The 14050-nt window shown below is 30.7% G+C and overlaps 2 protein-coding genes across 4 annotated transcripts; both read left to right on the top strand.

Moving 5' to 3' along the window:
- The first annotated feature begins 210 nt into the window (after positions 1–210).
- Positions 211–3791, top strand: LOC110620833 (phosphatidylinositol/phosphatidylcholine transfer protein SFH11). Of its 3 annotated transcripts, XM_021764749.2 has the most exons (11): positions 212–1222; positions 1304–1403; positions 1505–1771; positions 1855–1932; positions 2059–2160; positions 2285–2334; positions 2474–2582; positions 2675–2743; positions 3012–3149; positions 3224–3265; positions 3340–3791. In XM_021764749.2, exons 1-11 carry the CDS (start codon positions 846–848, stop codon positions 3382–3384), a joined length of 1377 nt encoding a protein of 458 aa, XP_021620441.1. In that variant the 5' UTR covers positions 212–845; the 3' UTR covers positions 3385–3791. The 3 variants fall into 3 exon arrangements, 2 of the variants coding, with proteins under 2 accessions (XP_021620448.1, XP_021620441.1); XR_006350593.1 differs by lacking the exon at positions 3340–3791 and having other exon boundaries at positions 211–1222; positions 3017–3149; positions 3224–3239; XM_021764756.2 differs by lacking the exons at positions 3224–3265; positions 3340–3791 and having other exon boundaries at positions 211–1222; positions 3017–3176.
- Positions 3792–8129: 4338 nt separating this feature from the next.
- On the top strand, positions 8130–13822 carry LOC110629876 (vesicle-associated protein 1-2). Its single transcript, XM_021777065.2, has 8 exons — positions 8130–8357; positions 8428–8498; positions 8834–8915; positions 9010–9125; positions 9212–9376; positions 9483–9533; positions 12984–13061; positions 13393–13822. The coding sequence occupies exons 1-8, from the start codon at positions 8306–8308 to the stop codon at positions 13501–13503; spliced, it is 726 nt and encodes a 241-aa protein (XP_021632757.1). The 5' UTR covers positions 8130–8305; the 3' UTR covers positions 13504–13822.
- Positions 13823–14050: the final 228 nt, after the last annotated feature.

The raw sequence follows: 14050 nt of genomic DNA, 5'->3' as shown, positions 1-14050 counted from the left end.
ATCTGAAAATTTAAAAATCATGCAAGTCCTATCTATGTATGGATAAAAAATAAATGTTAGAAATTAACAATGAAAAAGTAAGAGTGCAATTGATTTTTTTATAAAAGTTTGTGACATATTATATATCTAGCAAAAAATAAAAATAAAAAATACAAACGAGTGACAATGAAATTGAATTATCTAATATTAAATTTACAAATACAAGGATTCAGTTTTGAAAACTTGTATATGCCAGAAGTGGATTTTGGCGCCGTTTCTCATCATTTTCCTCCATTGATTCTACAAACTATAACGGTTGCTTGCCTTAGCCCTTTGGAGTTTCCTTCACAATCAATATATTCCAAATGAAAAGCTGGGAACCCATTCCCAGTTCTGGAGGGCAAAGCATTACATTCGATGCCTTCAATATTCTCCCAAATTTTCATTCATATGTTCTAGCTAGATCTCTCACCATGTTTCCTTCAGCTTTCCAACAACTCCATCCAATTTGGATTCAGCCCAGATTAATTTCCTGTCTCTTTCCCCTTCAAGAAAATTCGTTTTCCTCATATGGGTCGTTCTCGTTTCTGTTCATAATTATCTAAATTCAATTGGGTTGAATTCCTTCATACTGTTCTTTACTTTTTTGGCAAAATTCTAAATGCTAATTTTGTAGAACTTGTGGGTATGCAGTTCTTTCTCTTTTCTTCCTCTTGTTGATGATTTATATCAATTGAATTTGTAGTTGACGAGAAGTCGACCATGAAATTTGGAACACTTTCATATACGTTTCATAAGCTACGTGAATCAGATTCCTGAAATTAAGGGGCTTTTCTCGGGAAATTATTGAGTTTAGCCGAGTGAATATGTTTAAATCGAAGGATACTTACCGGGAAATAGTCATATCAAGAGGTGGAGAAGGTGAGGAATCTCCAGTGCCCATGAAAACTCAGTCGGCAGCTGAAAGGACCAAGTCCATTCATCCACCAATTGGATCCCATTGGCTTCTTCCCTCTGCAGGAGAAGACAAGGCTTCTTCATCATCTAACATCAAATCAATGTTAACTTATCCATTCAAGTTTCGGGACTCGCTGAAGAAACGTGGAAGGAGCCAAAGCTTTCAAAAAGTCCTGGAAGGAGCTCATGATCCAAAAGATGAACGTCTCGTTGAATCTTTCCGTGAATTGCTGTTTGTTGAGGGCATCTTACTAGGGAAGCACAATGATTATCACACTCTTTTAAGGTAAGTGTATTCTTTATTAGACTACCTGATATTGATTGGTTGCTGCGGGAGAAGATGGTGATTAAATTTCTGTGATCATAGATTTCTGCGAATGAGGGACTTTGATCTTTCAAAAGCCAAAGAAATGTTGGTAAATTATCTCAAGTGGAGAGAATGCTATAAGGTTGATGCAATTCCAAAGGTGGTTCCAAGCTCCAAACTAGGCTTAGTATCCCATTTTGTTGTCTCCTATTGAATTTGACCAAACTCTTGGAGGATTAATATCTCTGGAACTTAGTGCAGGACTTTAATTTTGAGGAATATGCAGAAGTAAAGAAATGCTATCCTCATGGATATCATGGGGTTGATAGATGTGGAAGGCCAATATACATTGAAAGGATTGGGATTGTAGACCTTAATAGACTATTCCAAGTGACTAGCATTGAAAAATTTGTCAAGTATCATGTATCTGAACAAGAGAAAACATTGAATGTGAGGTTCCCTGCCTGTTCAATTGCAGCTAGGAGGCATATTGCTTCCATGACAAGTATTTTAGATGTGAATGGAGTGGTGAGGTTCATATAATGTATGGTCTACTTGAGCCAGTTAAAATTGTCTTTTTTGGTGCATGAATTAACCTTGATTTTGCATAGGGAATGTCCAATTTCTCAAAGCCTGCGAGATGCCTCTTTATGGAAATTCAGAAGATTGACAGCAACTACTATCCAGAGGTATTAAAGTGTCATTTTAAAGATACATGAACAACTATTAGTGCTATTTTCTGTAGAGTTAGAGATCAGTACATGCTTCATTGCATCACATATCAAAGAATGATATTTGGCGATTGAAATTTTCAGACTCTAAATCAGCTCTTTATAGTCAATGCTGGATCTGGGTTCAGGATGCTATGGAAAGCAGTAAGGGCTTTTCTTGATGCACGTACATTAGCAAAGATTCATGTAAGGATTTATCTGCTCGTAACTATTTTCACATATAAACAATAGCTTTAAATGCTGTGCTTGTTATATGCGTCTTAAAATGTATCACTAGTGCTGTTTTAAAAGCGTGCATTCTCAATTTCAGGTGCTGGGATACAACTACCAAAATAACCTGCTTGAAGCTATAGATGCAAGGTGGCATGCCTATGCATATCTATGTGCATATGTACTATCACAATACTCTGACATGCATGTTAATGCTTCGGATAATAAATCTTTATAGAGCTTCATTTATATGTTGCAGCCACTAAGTTTTTGCTCTTTGATTTCACAGTAATTTGCCAGGTTTTCTGGGAGGGAACTGTACATGTTCTGATTATGGAGGTTGCTTATTTAGCGATAAAGGACCCTGGAACAACCCAGAGATACAAGAAATTCTTCAGGTGTTTTTTTTTCAATGTCTTTATTTTGCTTTTTAGTTTTCAATTTTACTTCCATGCGGCTGAAAGACATATTATATCTTTATTTCTTCCAGGCAGTTTCTGCTACTGAAGAAGTATCTAATACTGGGGAAAATAATGGTGTGGCTTCAGAGGAGACACCGGTAAACAATATGATGCTTTATCTCTTTTTCCTGCACATTATTGATAGGTTTATTTCCCATTAGCCATGTTGTCCACCTTTCCAAGCCCTGCTAATTTATGATTTGTGCCCCCAGCTAATGCCTCGAGGACTACAAGTCCCAAACCAATTACCTTTATAGATCTTTTACTTGCACTTGAACTAGAATTGATTGAAAGATTGCTGTTCATGCAAAGCATTCTCTTCTATTTTGTGCTTCACTAATGTCTCTTACCTGCTGAACATTGTAGGACAGTGGCCAAAGTAAAGGTGCAAATGCAACCTCCACAGCGCGAGAAGATTTAGAATTTAGGGAAACCAAATTAATTGAGAAGCTTCAGGCTCAGAAAATCCAGGCATTGGAAGCATCACTTGCAAACACCAACCTTGTAAGTGACGTTCACGCATCACTTGTTGGCTGTTCCCCTTTAAACCTCTGATTCTTGTGATCTTCACATACCAGAAGCTCAAATCATTGGAAACAGCTATTGAGGAAACCAAGATGGTGAGTCTAAAAACGTTCATGGTTAAAACAGAAAGTATTTGTTAATTAGCCTAATCATTATTTTCCTTGCATAGGTGTTGAAAGAACTTGCACAACATGTAGAAGCACTGAGAATTTAATGACATAATAAAAGAAGCAACTAAGCCTATTATTGTAGATGGAGCAATGGGGTGGCTTGCTCCTGTGTGTTTATTCAGGTGTAGCGTCGTGAAAACTGAAGTTTTGCAGCCTTGGATCATCCTGGTTGAGGCTGCTGATTGAAAGTGGTGTTCATTTGATTTTCTTTTTAGAAGCTCAAGACACAGTAACTATAAGCAGGATTCACATGAAATAACTAAAATCCATATACGTCTATTTTAGTTCTATCATAAATCGAATCTAAATAAGAATTTTCTAAACAAGATAGATCATGAATTGTGATTTGTTTAATTGTTTTAATAATTATTCAACATATGTTTTTATTGGAGATTAATTATGAAGTGTAATTCGACTTGAGAATAGTTTAACTCTTGACATTTAATTGCATTCAACATTAATTCTACTTGATTTAGGATTAGTTGTTTACTTTTTCACTCGCTGGGTTATTACATTTTCTGAGGTAATTTTTATTTAAATCAGATTTACATACAATCATATTATAAATTTATAAAATTTCATGTGAATCTCACTGTCATTTTACATTACGGCTCTATATAGATTCAATTTAAGTAAATTTTTCTCCCAAGTAAAGCAAATTGGGTTTGAAGATTATTATATTCATTATTTGAACTTATTTATTTATATTTATATCTATAAAAATGATATGGTGGTTACAAATATTTATTATAATTTAGTATTATAGTAGTAAAAGGCTAAATTTAATTTGCCTGAAAAATTTATTTTTTTGTCTGGTAAGGAGAGATATAAATAGGATGACATTTAATTGATTATTGAAATTTAATACATTTTAAATAAAATAAGAATAAAAAATTTTCAATTTTTTTGTTTTTTGTAATTTAGGACTGTCAATGGATTGTATTTTTTTTAAATAATTAAAATTAAAAAAATGAGCTTGAATTCACAGGTGGTGGATATAAAAAATAACTAAAAAAATTCATATTTATCTCTTTTTAAAGATTTTTAGAAGTTTAATTATTATTCACATCTACTATAGCTATTTAAAATAAAAAAAGTCAAGGAGATGAATATGGTCAAATTTAAGAGAATGAAAAAAAAGAATGCTTCTGTTTCTTTTTTCTTTTTTAAAAAAAATAGTTTAAATTAATATGTGCAAAATTTTTGAATTTTTTAAATGTTTAACAATCTAAAGAGCTATTGGCGGAGCAATTTCATTCCACGAGTAAATCAATATTTCTAATATAAAAACGATATTTTCATGAAAATAAATTGATTTTTATAAAAAAAAAGTTTTGAAAAACGAAAATGTACTCTTTTTAAAAAAAATCCATTTTCATGCGAAAAGATCAAATGGTTACTCTCATTTTTAATTTCCATGGCTTTTATTCTATATTAATAAATAAAATAATTAATAATTCTATTTATTATTTATAGAATTAATAAATTAATTACGAGAATTATTATTCTATTTTTTTATTAATGTATTATTCTTTAGATAATGTATGATATTATAATTTTAATATATTTATTTATATGCTATAATTAATATATAAAATATAAAGTGATTGAGTTGAAGTTTCAAAAATCATATTTGGTTGGTTAAAATTTTTTGGAGTTCAAGTTAACTTATGTCGACTCATTTTTAAATTTAAGTTGAATATTAATAATTTTATATTTTATTTATTTATTAATAAATAAAAGTTTTACAGAATTAAATTTTGAGTAATTTATAAATAAATTAATTAATTTATAATTTAAAAAATTTTAATTTAAAAATAATATGTTAAAAAATTAAATAATAAGTCTAAAAATTTATCTCTTAAGTAAATAAGTCTTTAAATTAGTCTCAAATTTAAAGAACCAAATTAAAGTCTTGTTAAATCAAAATTTTAATAACTAATAACTATTTTGATTTATTTGCATCCAATAAAAGTGAGATTGAAAAATAATGAAATGGATAAAAAGATGAAATTTCAATGACAATGAGAATTAAATTTAATTGAAAATGAAAATTTTAATTTTATGTGAATTTAATATTTTTAATGCTGTTTGTAATTGAATTTTATTTAATTAATTTTTCCTTATTATAATTAAAAATAAAAATTTATGAAATAATAACTTAAAATAGTAGGAAAACTAAATACTATTTACAAACATCATTAAAAATATTAATTTGAAAATTTGATTTAGTTTTGTATTTATTTCGATTCAATTTTTAATTTTAAAAATTTTAATTATTTTAATTCGATTTGATTTTAATCAGAAAAAAATCAAAAAAATTAAATTGAATTGATTAGTGATAATAGTATATTATTTTTAATAATATATAAATTATATCATATTAAAATTAAAATATTTTAATTAAATTTTAAAATATTAAAAATTAAATATAAAAAATAAAAAAAATTATTAAAAATTTAAATCGATTAAATCAAATCAAATTAAATTAAATTAAATTAAATCAAATTGATTCAATTCAATTCAGTTTTTAATTAAAATTAATTTAACTTTTATAAATATTAAAATTTTAATATTTAATTTATTTAATTTAATTTAATTTAATTTGAATCGAATGCTAACTTCTATGCACTCCCCTTATCAGTATTATAATTGTTAAGATATCTAAAGTACAAAATCAATTATACAACTAGTTCCAGCAATAATGTCTCAATTAGCTTTATTTAAAGAATAGCCAAAAGATTTTATTTTCTAAAACTTAACCAATATTTTCAATTAACACTTTTCGTATTTATGCTTTCAGATAAATTGAAAAAATATTTAATATAATTAAAGTAATATTTTTATTTTACTTTTTAATATTCTACTCTAAATTTATATTAATAAATTAAAAATTAAATAATTCATACAACTAATAAATTTAATTTTAATATATATAAAAATAGAAAATATTAATGAATTAATAAATAAATTATTTTTTTTTAAAAAATATAATTTAAACCAATGCAATAAAAAAATGTAAATGATTTTTGAGATGCAAAAATCATTATTTTTTATTATACTTAGTTTTTTAAGCTACTCAAGCCTTAATAAAAATTTTTTATAGTTCTTTTTAATTAAACATTCTTTTATTAATCAAACCATATTTAAAAAAAAATTTAATCAAATCAAATTCATATTAAACCGAGCCATCATAATTCTTCAAAACTAAGATTAATATCTTTTTCTGTTCGTAAATAATTTCTCTTAATAAATATTTAATTTTGAAAATTCTATTAAAAAACAGCACGTGAGTCGAAAATAAGACTGACCAAGCAAGTGTCGAGAAAAAGTCTATACCACTAATTTTAAAAGAATCTCATTACTAGAGACAAATATATTTTACTAATTATTTAATCGGTCTCTAAAATTTTTATTTAAAAAAAAAGAAAAAAATTATTTTTTATATCGCTTTCTCAAAACATATAATTATTTAAAGTGAGTATGATCCGTAAATTAGAAATTATTAGGCTAGTAATTATAGTATTTTATATTAAACTCATAAATAATGATTATATTTAGTTTTAAAAAATAAAAAGTAAAATATTTAAAAAATAAATTTCTTTTTGGCATTACAGTGAGTCAGGAAACATTAAGAGAGAGATGTCGATTCGGAGAAGTTGAAGCAGTCATCAGTAAGGTATCACCTTTGTAGTTTTGGATTTAAGCTTTCGTGTTGGTTGCTCAGTTTTTTTTATTAGGCGACATCGGCATCTCGGGATTGCACTGCCACGTCCAGTGACCAACGGTCCCGTGTGAGCTGTGCTGCCTCTTCTTCCTAGCGGTTGGCCTGTGTGTTTGCTTCTTTCTCGCCAAGTGTTTTTTTGGGTTGCATGATTTTTCCCGTTGCCTTTTTGTTGGCTATTGGTAGGTGGCTTCTGTCGTTGGTTACTGTTTCTCATAGTTCTATCGGTGGAAGATTTCTCCAGTGATGGCTGTCGATATTTGTGTTTGCATGTTTGTTTTCTTATTTTTCCGTGTGCCTTTTGGCCTTCTGTGATGCTGTCGGTGGTCTGTTTTCGACGTGATTTGCTGTGGATTGACGGTGGATCGATATTGCAAGCAGTGATTTTTCTGTCGGAGTGCGTATTGATTGTTGATTTGGGTTGATGTGTGTTGATTTTGGTTTTCAATATTTAATTTTAGTTGGATTTATCTTTTGAGTGAGCTTGCTTTGTTTTTTTTTTTTTTTTTTTTTCTCGTTGATTTGTTTGTTTTTAGGCCTTTTAGCAATTTATACGAGTTTTTATTTATTTATTTGCTCCTTTAAAAGCATAATTTTCTTTATGGTTTTATCTTAATTTTTTAAGTTTTAAACGATAAAACATGTTCTCTCAATTTTAGTATAATTGTATTCAACTACAATATCATGAGTCATGAATACAGAGACAAGCAATTTGTCCAGAGATTTAACAAGTGTCAAATTATGAATTATACAGGATTTATGAAGTTTTTAATTAAAATAATTAAAATATTTAACTAATTAATTTTTTTTAAAAATATGATGAGACTTATATATTAATATAAAATTTAAATTTTTTAATAATTGATAGTGAACATGTAAGAATTTTTTACTAATTATAACAAAATTAAAAAAAAATTATTCTTTTTCATTAATATTAAAAATTAGACTGTAATCATAAAAAATATATTAAATATGTTTTTTAAAAAAAATTATAAAAAGTATTTTATTTACATGTATAATAATTATTTTTCAAGTTTATGTGTATATATATATATATATATTCGAAACTCTCTCCCTTGATCCGTCCAGCTATCGTCTTCTGTGAATACACTTTTCAACAACAGATTCCACACACTCTCATAATACATATTTTTCCGGATCTTCTCCAAATCTCCTTTCAAAGAACTGCTTTTATTTTGTTTTTTTCCTTTTTGTTTTTGAATTTTCCCATATTTTTTGAGATGAGCACGGGAGATATTCTCAGCATCGAGCCTCTAGAGCTCAAATTTCCATGTAAGGTCAATGGATCTGTTTTCTTTTTCATGATTTCTTTTATTCTAACTCTTTTCTTTTTTCTGATTAGTTGAATTGAAGAAGCAGATCTCTTGTTCTCTTCAATTGTCCAACAAAACTGATAGTTATGTTGCTTTCAAGGTATTTCCTTTCTGTAATTGTTTTGTTTTCGTTTTCTTTCTTTGGATCTAAAGTATTTATCTTCTTGGGCTGAGGTAACTTTCCTTTTCATTCTTGGGAAGAGGGGATTAAGTATTTTCAATGTCAAATTTTCCATTTTTATAGAGGAACTGAGATAAATAACAAATACTAAATACAAATCTCTTGTCATGAGCATAACTCATGAACGCTACATAAAAAAAAGGGAAATTCATATGGGAAATTTGTAGTCTGTTTCTGTTAAAATGAGAATGCAGATTTGGATTTTGTTTGCTTGTTCGGTGCATTTAAGTCGCTGATTATTGTTTGATGTTTAGGTCAAAACGACAAATCCAAAGAAGTATTGTGTTCGACCAAATGCTGGGATTGTGTTGCCTCGTTCCACATGTGATGTTATAGGTGCCCGTCTGGTGGATTTTGTGTTTTTACTTTGTATTTATGACTTATGATGTAAATGGTAGTTATGAATTTTTAAACTTGGGGATTCTATCAGTTACAATGCAAGCGCAAAAGGAGCTTCCTGCTGATATGCAATGCAAAGACAAGTTTTTGCTTCAGAGTGTGAGAACACATGATGGCGCAACCGTAAAGGATATCAATGCTGAAATGGTAATTTCATTCAATTTTATTTTGCATGTCAACTTTGAAGGTACTGGATTTGGAGCTTAGTATTTATTGGTATTTGTCTTGTCTAGTTCAATAAGGAGGCGGGGCATGTGGTTGAAGAGTGCAAATTGAGAGTGCTTTATGTTTCTCCACCTCAACCCCCTTCTCCTGTTCCAGAAGGTTCTGAGGAAGGGTCTTCACCAAGAGGTTCTGTGTCAGATAATGGAAACACAAACGGTGCTGAGTTTTCTAGTGTGAGTACTTGGTGTGACCCTTGTTGTTAATAGTATTTTTACCGTAGTTATCCTTTCAAGCCTCAAGTTGTTTTATCTTTTATATGCCTTTTTTTGGTGCATGCAGGCTTCAAAAGCATTTGTTGAGCGGTTTGAACCTCAAGAAAAATCGTCAGAGGTAAAATTCACATTTATTTGCATGGTCAATGTTGCATGCTGTGGTGGATAGCAATTCTGATACATTATACTGCGCGGATATCTGCTTCAGTTATTCTTTTTTCTTTCTTTGTCAATAATAAGAAATAGCCATGCATAGTTCCATGGACCAGACGAAGCACTGGGCAAAGTTTAAGTGATGGACTGGACAGTATACATGTACAAGATCATTTTGTTGAACTCATGGCATGAAATGCATTGCTCGTTATTTTAAATTCTGAAGCTAATTCTTACACAAGGGTATACGATAGTAGTTTACTTTAGTTTCCAGAAATTATTGGTGTATCATGTTTGTCAGTTTCCTTGACTGGCCAGTGAAAAAACTTTGGATATTGTTAAATGAAAACACTAATGTGAGTTTCTCTAAATGAGGTTTGAGTTTTTGACCATCTTTGTTCATTTTTCGGAGTCTTCTCTAAGATTAAAAATGAGATCCTGGTGTGTTTTCTCCTAAACAATTTCTTTTTAGATACTCTCTCCATTCCATAAAGAGAATCCTATTTGTTTTTTGCACACGGATGAAGAAAATATAGTTAATATGATTAAAGCAATAAATTTTCTGTTGTGTTCCCTTATGCCCTCCGCTTGTATTGCACCATTACTAAATTATTCTTGGAACCAATAAATTTTACTTTTCCAAGAGACCTATTTGTTTTTTCACATAGGATTAAGAAATATAATTAATATAGTTGAAGCAGTAAATTTTACATCATGTTTCCTTATGCCCTCCACTTGTATTGCACCATTACTAAATTATTCTTGGAACCAATAAATTTTACTTTTTCAATACTTGTTAAACACGGGTACATTAGGAAGTTGATAAATAAACTACATTTTTGAAAAAGAAAGTGGCCTATGAGAAAAGAAAATAAGCTGTCTTTGTATGAAGAAAGCAGTAGATTTTTTATGGAAGTCATTAAACAAGTTCTGAATCTGGTATTTGGTTTGTCAGCATCTATCACCCTCTGCCTCAAAAATGTTGAGAAAGACCGGACATACCACAATCCACAGTAACTGTAACACTAGCAGGCACCCTTCTCTCTGATAATTTGTTGTGTTCTGTAGCAAATTTTCTCCTTGCCATTTAGCTGAGGTTTCCACCAACTACTATAAGACTTGTTGAACTGTGTTAAAAAAAACAATTTTTGGTGAGGAGCGAGCACATGTTGAGCTTGATTGCATATTCTACCTATCCAGATTCTAATAGTGCTATTTTCAGGCTTAAAGTAGCTTGTTTGACCTCTAGGCTACTAATTTTTGGTGATGGTAAACTTCTGTCTTGAGTTATTGTTAAATGTACGAGACATGGGTTTACTGATCTAAATAAGCAATTGCATCTGTTGGATGTGGCTTGATTGACAGAGGACTAGACATGAACTTGAGGCTAATTGCCATTATTCAAAGTAAGTTGTGAGTTGTGACATAAAGGAAATGGACATGTGGGTTTGCTTGTTTGAGGATGTAGGGAATAATTGGACACATGGTGTAAAGTGATAGTTACTTGAATGTCTTAGGTGTTAAGAGCCTCAGTCATAGGTTATGAAAACTTAGACTGGAAGGCAGAAAGTTCCAGAAGATGATTTTGACACTCTAATGGTTAGGGGTGGTCATGGTCTTGGAACTGGTCCAAACCATAATCGGTTTCCAACCAGATGGGAATTGTCCTCTTGATGTTTGGTTCGGGTTTGTATTTTGTAGGAATGTGAACCAGTGGTTCCAAACCAGATTGAATTGGCAGTGCTGAACTAGACTGAAGCAGCTAGTTTTTAGGGATAAACTAGGAATGAAAAATATACAAAAACTCTATAGATACCCCACCTGAATCTTAGTTCTTTTTTAAAAAATCTGAAATTCTCTACACTCTATTTAGTTCCCAATATTCTTTCAATTTCCCTACTTTACTATTTTATGCACTCATTAAAATTTTCTTTTTTCTCTCAACTACTCTTATTATTTTATACCCTCACCAAAATTCCAGTAACCTCTTTTTTTTTCTCTTTTTTTTAAGAACACTGATTTCTTCTCTTTTATTTCTATATGCTTTTTTAGCTAAGTCCAAACCCTTTCTTATTAAATTTTCTTAAGAAGACATTAATTCTTGCTTTCTTATTTTATTTTATTTAAAATATTACAAGAAAAAATAATATATTTTTACAAAGGTAACTGAATTCCATATCAATTTTTTTCCTAAGTCCAAACTGCCCTATGAGCAATCTTGAACTGCCTTATTCCTAGCCTCTGAACTTTTCCAAACCAGGGCTTGAACTGGAATCAGCGGTTCAGGAACCGTCCTCCGTACTGTCCCATGGTGGTTTGGTTCAGAATTGGAACTGACGGTTCTTGAACCTTGTCTATCCCTACTATTGGGGTTTGGCAGTGGCATCTGGTAATTGCCACAAAGGTGATGTATGGACGAGAAAAGTATGCCAATGGCTTAGAATCAGATCCATTTCTGGTGTCCTTGAGGATCAGATGGATCTTAAACTCATGGGTTGATCCCACTTGGTCATGTGATTCTGTGGTTTAAAAGTAAAATAAACAAAATAAGAAGGAAGGTGAAGGCAGTACATCTGGATATTGTCACACTCATGGTATTTTGTGTTATGGAGATGTGAAATAATCGCTGAAACTGTTGAACATGAATTCTTGATGCCTTCCAAAATGGGGGACCTTATGAGAATTGACTACTAACTTTGGTACAAAATGGGGGTTGGGCAAAGTGTTAAGGTTAATAATGGGTCCTTGACAGGAACAATTGAATTAACACAGTGCATATATGATATACCATAGCCGTAAATGTGATGCTCTATTATGATATTGTTGTCCATATATGCTAATGCATTTTCTTGCTGTAAATTTAAACTTAGTGCTCTTCAGACATTATATACACTCTCTCTCTCTCTTTCGCGCACGCGCACATATATATCATAATTATTTCCTCTTTGTAGAATCCCAAAAGGGATAAAATATACTAAATTTATTGTTGCACATCTCCAGCCCTATCTTCACCCTTTATTGGCATATTCTGATGGCTTGTTTATAGGAATCTAGACATCTATTTCCTTTTTCACTGATGCATTGCTACTTTACTAATTTCATTTTTTCCATTCAATGAATTAGAAACCTCTAATAAATCTATAGGAAGTCAAAATTGAAATCGGCAACTCTGTATTCTAAAGCTCGATTTTTGCACAATCATGAACTTATATGTAGGCCTCTCTTTTTATTAATTTTTTAAACTCTTTCTCTCTACTCCCATCTCTTTATTTCTCACTGTTATTGTAATTTGACTTGTGTTGTGTTATAATTGGTTTCTCATTTTCAATTTTTTTAATTTTCTTTTATGAATTATTTGTTGTGGTTATATATGTGATTTAATTACTATTGATAAACCTTGGCATTATTATTGCAGACAAAAGCCCTTATTTCAAAGCTGACTGAAGAAAAAAATAGTGCTATTCAACAAAATACCAAGCTTCGTCAAGAATTGGTGAGCCATTAGTCCATGACTTCATTTATGTGGATTCTTATTTATTTATGTTTTTGTAGAGAGAGAAATATCATGTGTTTGAGTATATATCAGCACACTGATAATGACAATCTGTGCTCACTGTTGTTTTTATGTTCTACATTGACATAGGAAAAAACCTCTAGTGTAGTTGTTGGATTACTTTTCTTCCATGGTGCTTATGGTCCATCTTTTAAACAATTCTGCATTCTTTGTAGCTTTGCTTATGCATGTTCCCCATATTTGATAAGCCTGCCTTGTGTTATGGTATTTGATTAATGGATTGCTTACTTTATGAGATTAATGATCGCAGGAACTCCTGAAACATGAAGGCAGCAAAAGCCGTGCCGGTGTCTCATTTATTTTTGTCGCCTTTGTGGGCTTGCTTGGTATAATTTTGGGGTATCTCATGAAGAAATCATAAATTTGTTTTCCTCTAATATTTCCTTTCTATCAACAATCAAAGGATGAGGGATAAAAGGAAAAGGAAAGTAATGAGACGAGCATGGTGAATTTCTTAGCTTTATGGAATTAGCAAACTTGTTTAGATCAGGTGAATGTGTTTGTAGTGGGGCATTCTAATGAGTCGTGCTTTTTTATTGACATACATTCTTTTTGTAACTTAAGATCTCTTCCTTTTCTTTTTTTCTTTTCTTTTGTGCTTCACCTTCGAGGGATTCTGGTATTGCTGATATCTAAGACTTAATAATCTACAGGTCTCCACTGTGATGGAAATTTCTCTCTCTCTCTCTCTCCCTCTCTCTGTTTTAAGCTGGATGTTCTGTCTTTTCTCTTGCTGCACATCTTTCATTGCCAACCTTGATCTCTTGGGTTGATTGTTTGTAGCTTTTGAGATGGTAACAATCGTTTTTAGCTACTTATACACGGGTGATTATGAGTATAGTTCCTCCTTTAATCTCTTAATTTAATTCATGAAAATAAAAATTTTCAAGTTTAGGGTACATATTGGT

The sequence above is a fragment of the Manihot esculenta genome, chromosome 1 (assembly GCF_001659605.2).
Source record: "Manihot esculenta cultivar AM560-2 chromosome 1, M.esculenta_v8, whole genome shotgun sequence".
Lineage (NCBI taxonomy): Eukaryota > Viridiplantae > Streptophyta > Magnoliopsida > Malpighiales > Euphorbiaceae > Manihot > Manihot esculenta.
This window is presented reverse-complemented; position numbering and strand designations above follow the sequence as displayed.

Excerpts from the sequence above, each read along its gene's own strand:
- LOC110620833 (XM_021764749.2), top strand. The coding sequence starts at position 846 with ATGTTTAAATCGAAGGATACTTACCGGGAAATAGTCATATCAAGAGGT. Across the intron at positions 1,404-1,504 it reads AGGTTGATGCAATTCCAAAG|GACTTTAATTTTGAGGAATA; the intron begins GTGGTTCCAAGC and ends AACTTAGTGCAG. Across the intron at positions 2,335-2,473 it reads CTTGAAGCTATAGATGCAAG|TAATTTGCCAGGTTTTCTGG; the intron begins GTGGCATGCCTA and ends TTGATTTCACAG.
- LOC110629876 (XM_021777065.2), top strand. The coding sequence starts at position 8,306 with ATGAGCACGGGAGATATTCTCAGCATCGAGCCTCTAGAGCTCAAATTT. Across the intron at positions 8,358-8,427 it reads TCTAGAGCTCAAATTTCCAT|TTGAATTGAAGAAGCAGATC; the intron begins GTAAGGTCAATG and ends TTTTCTGATTAG. Across the intron at positions 9,534-12,983 it reads CTCAAGAAAAATCGTCAGAG|ACAAAAGCCCTTATTTCAAA; the intron begins GTAAAATTCACA and ends TTATTATTGCAG.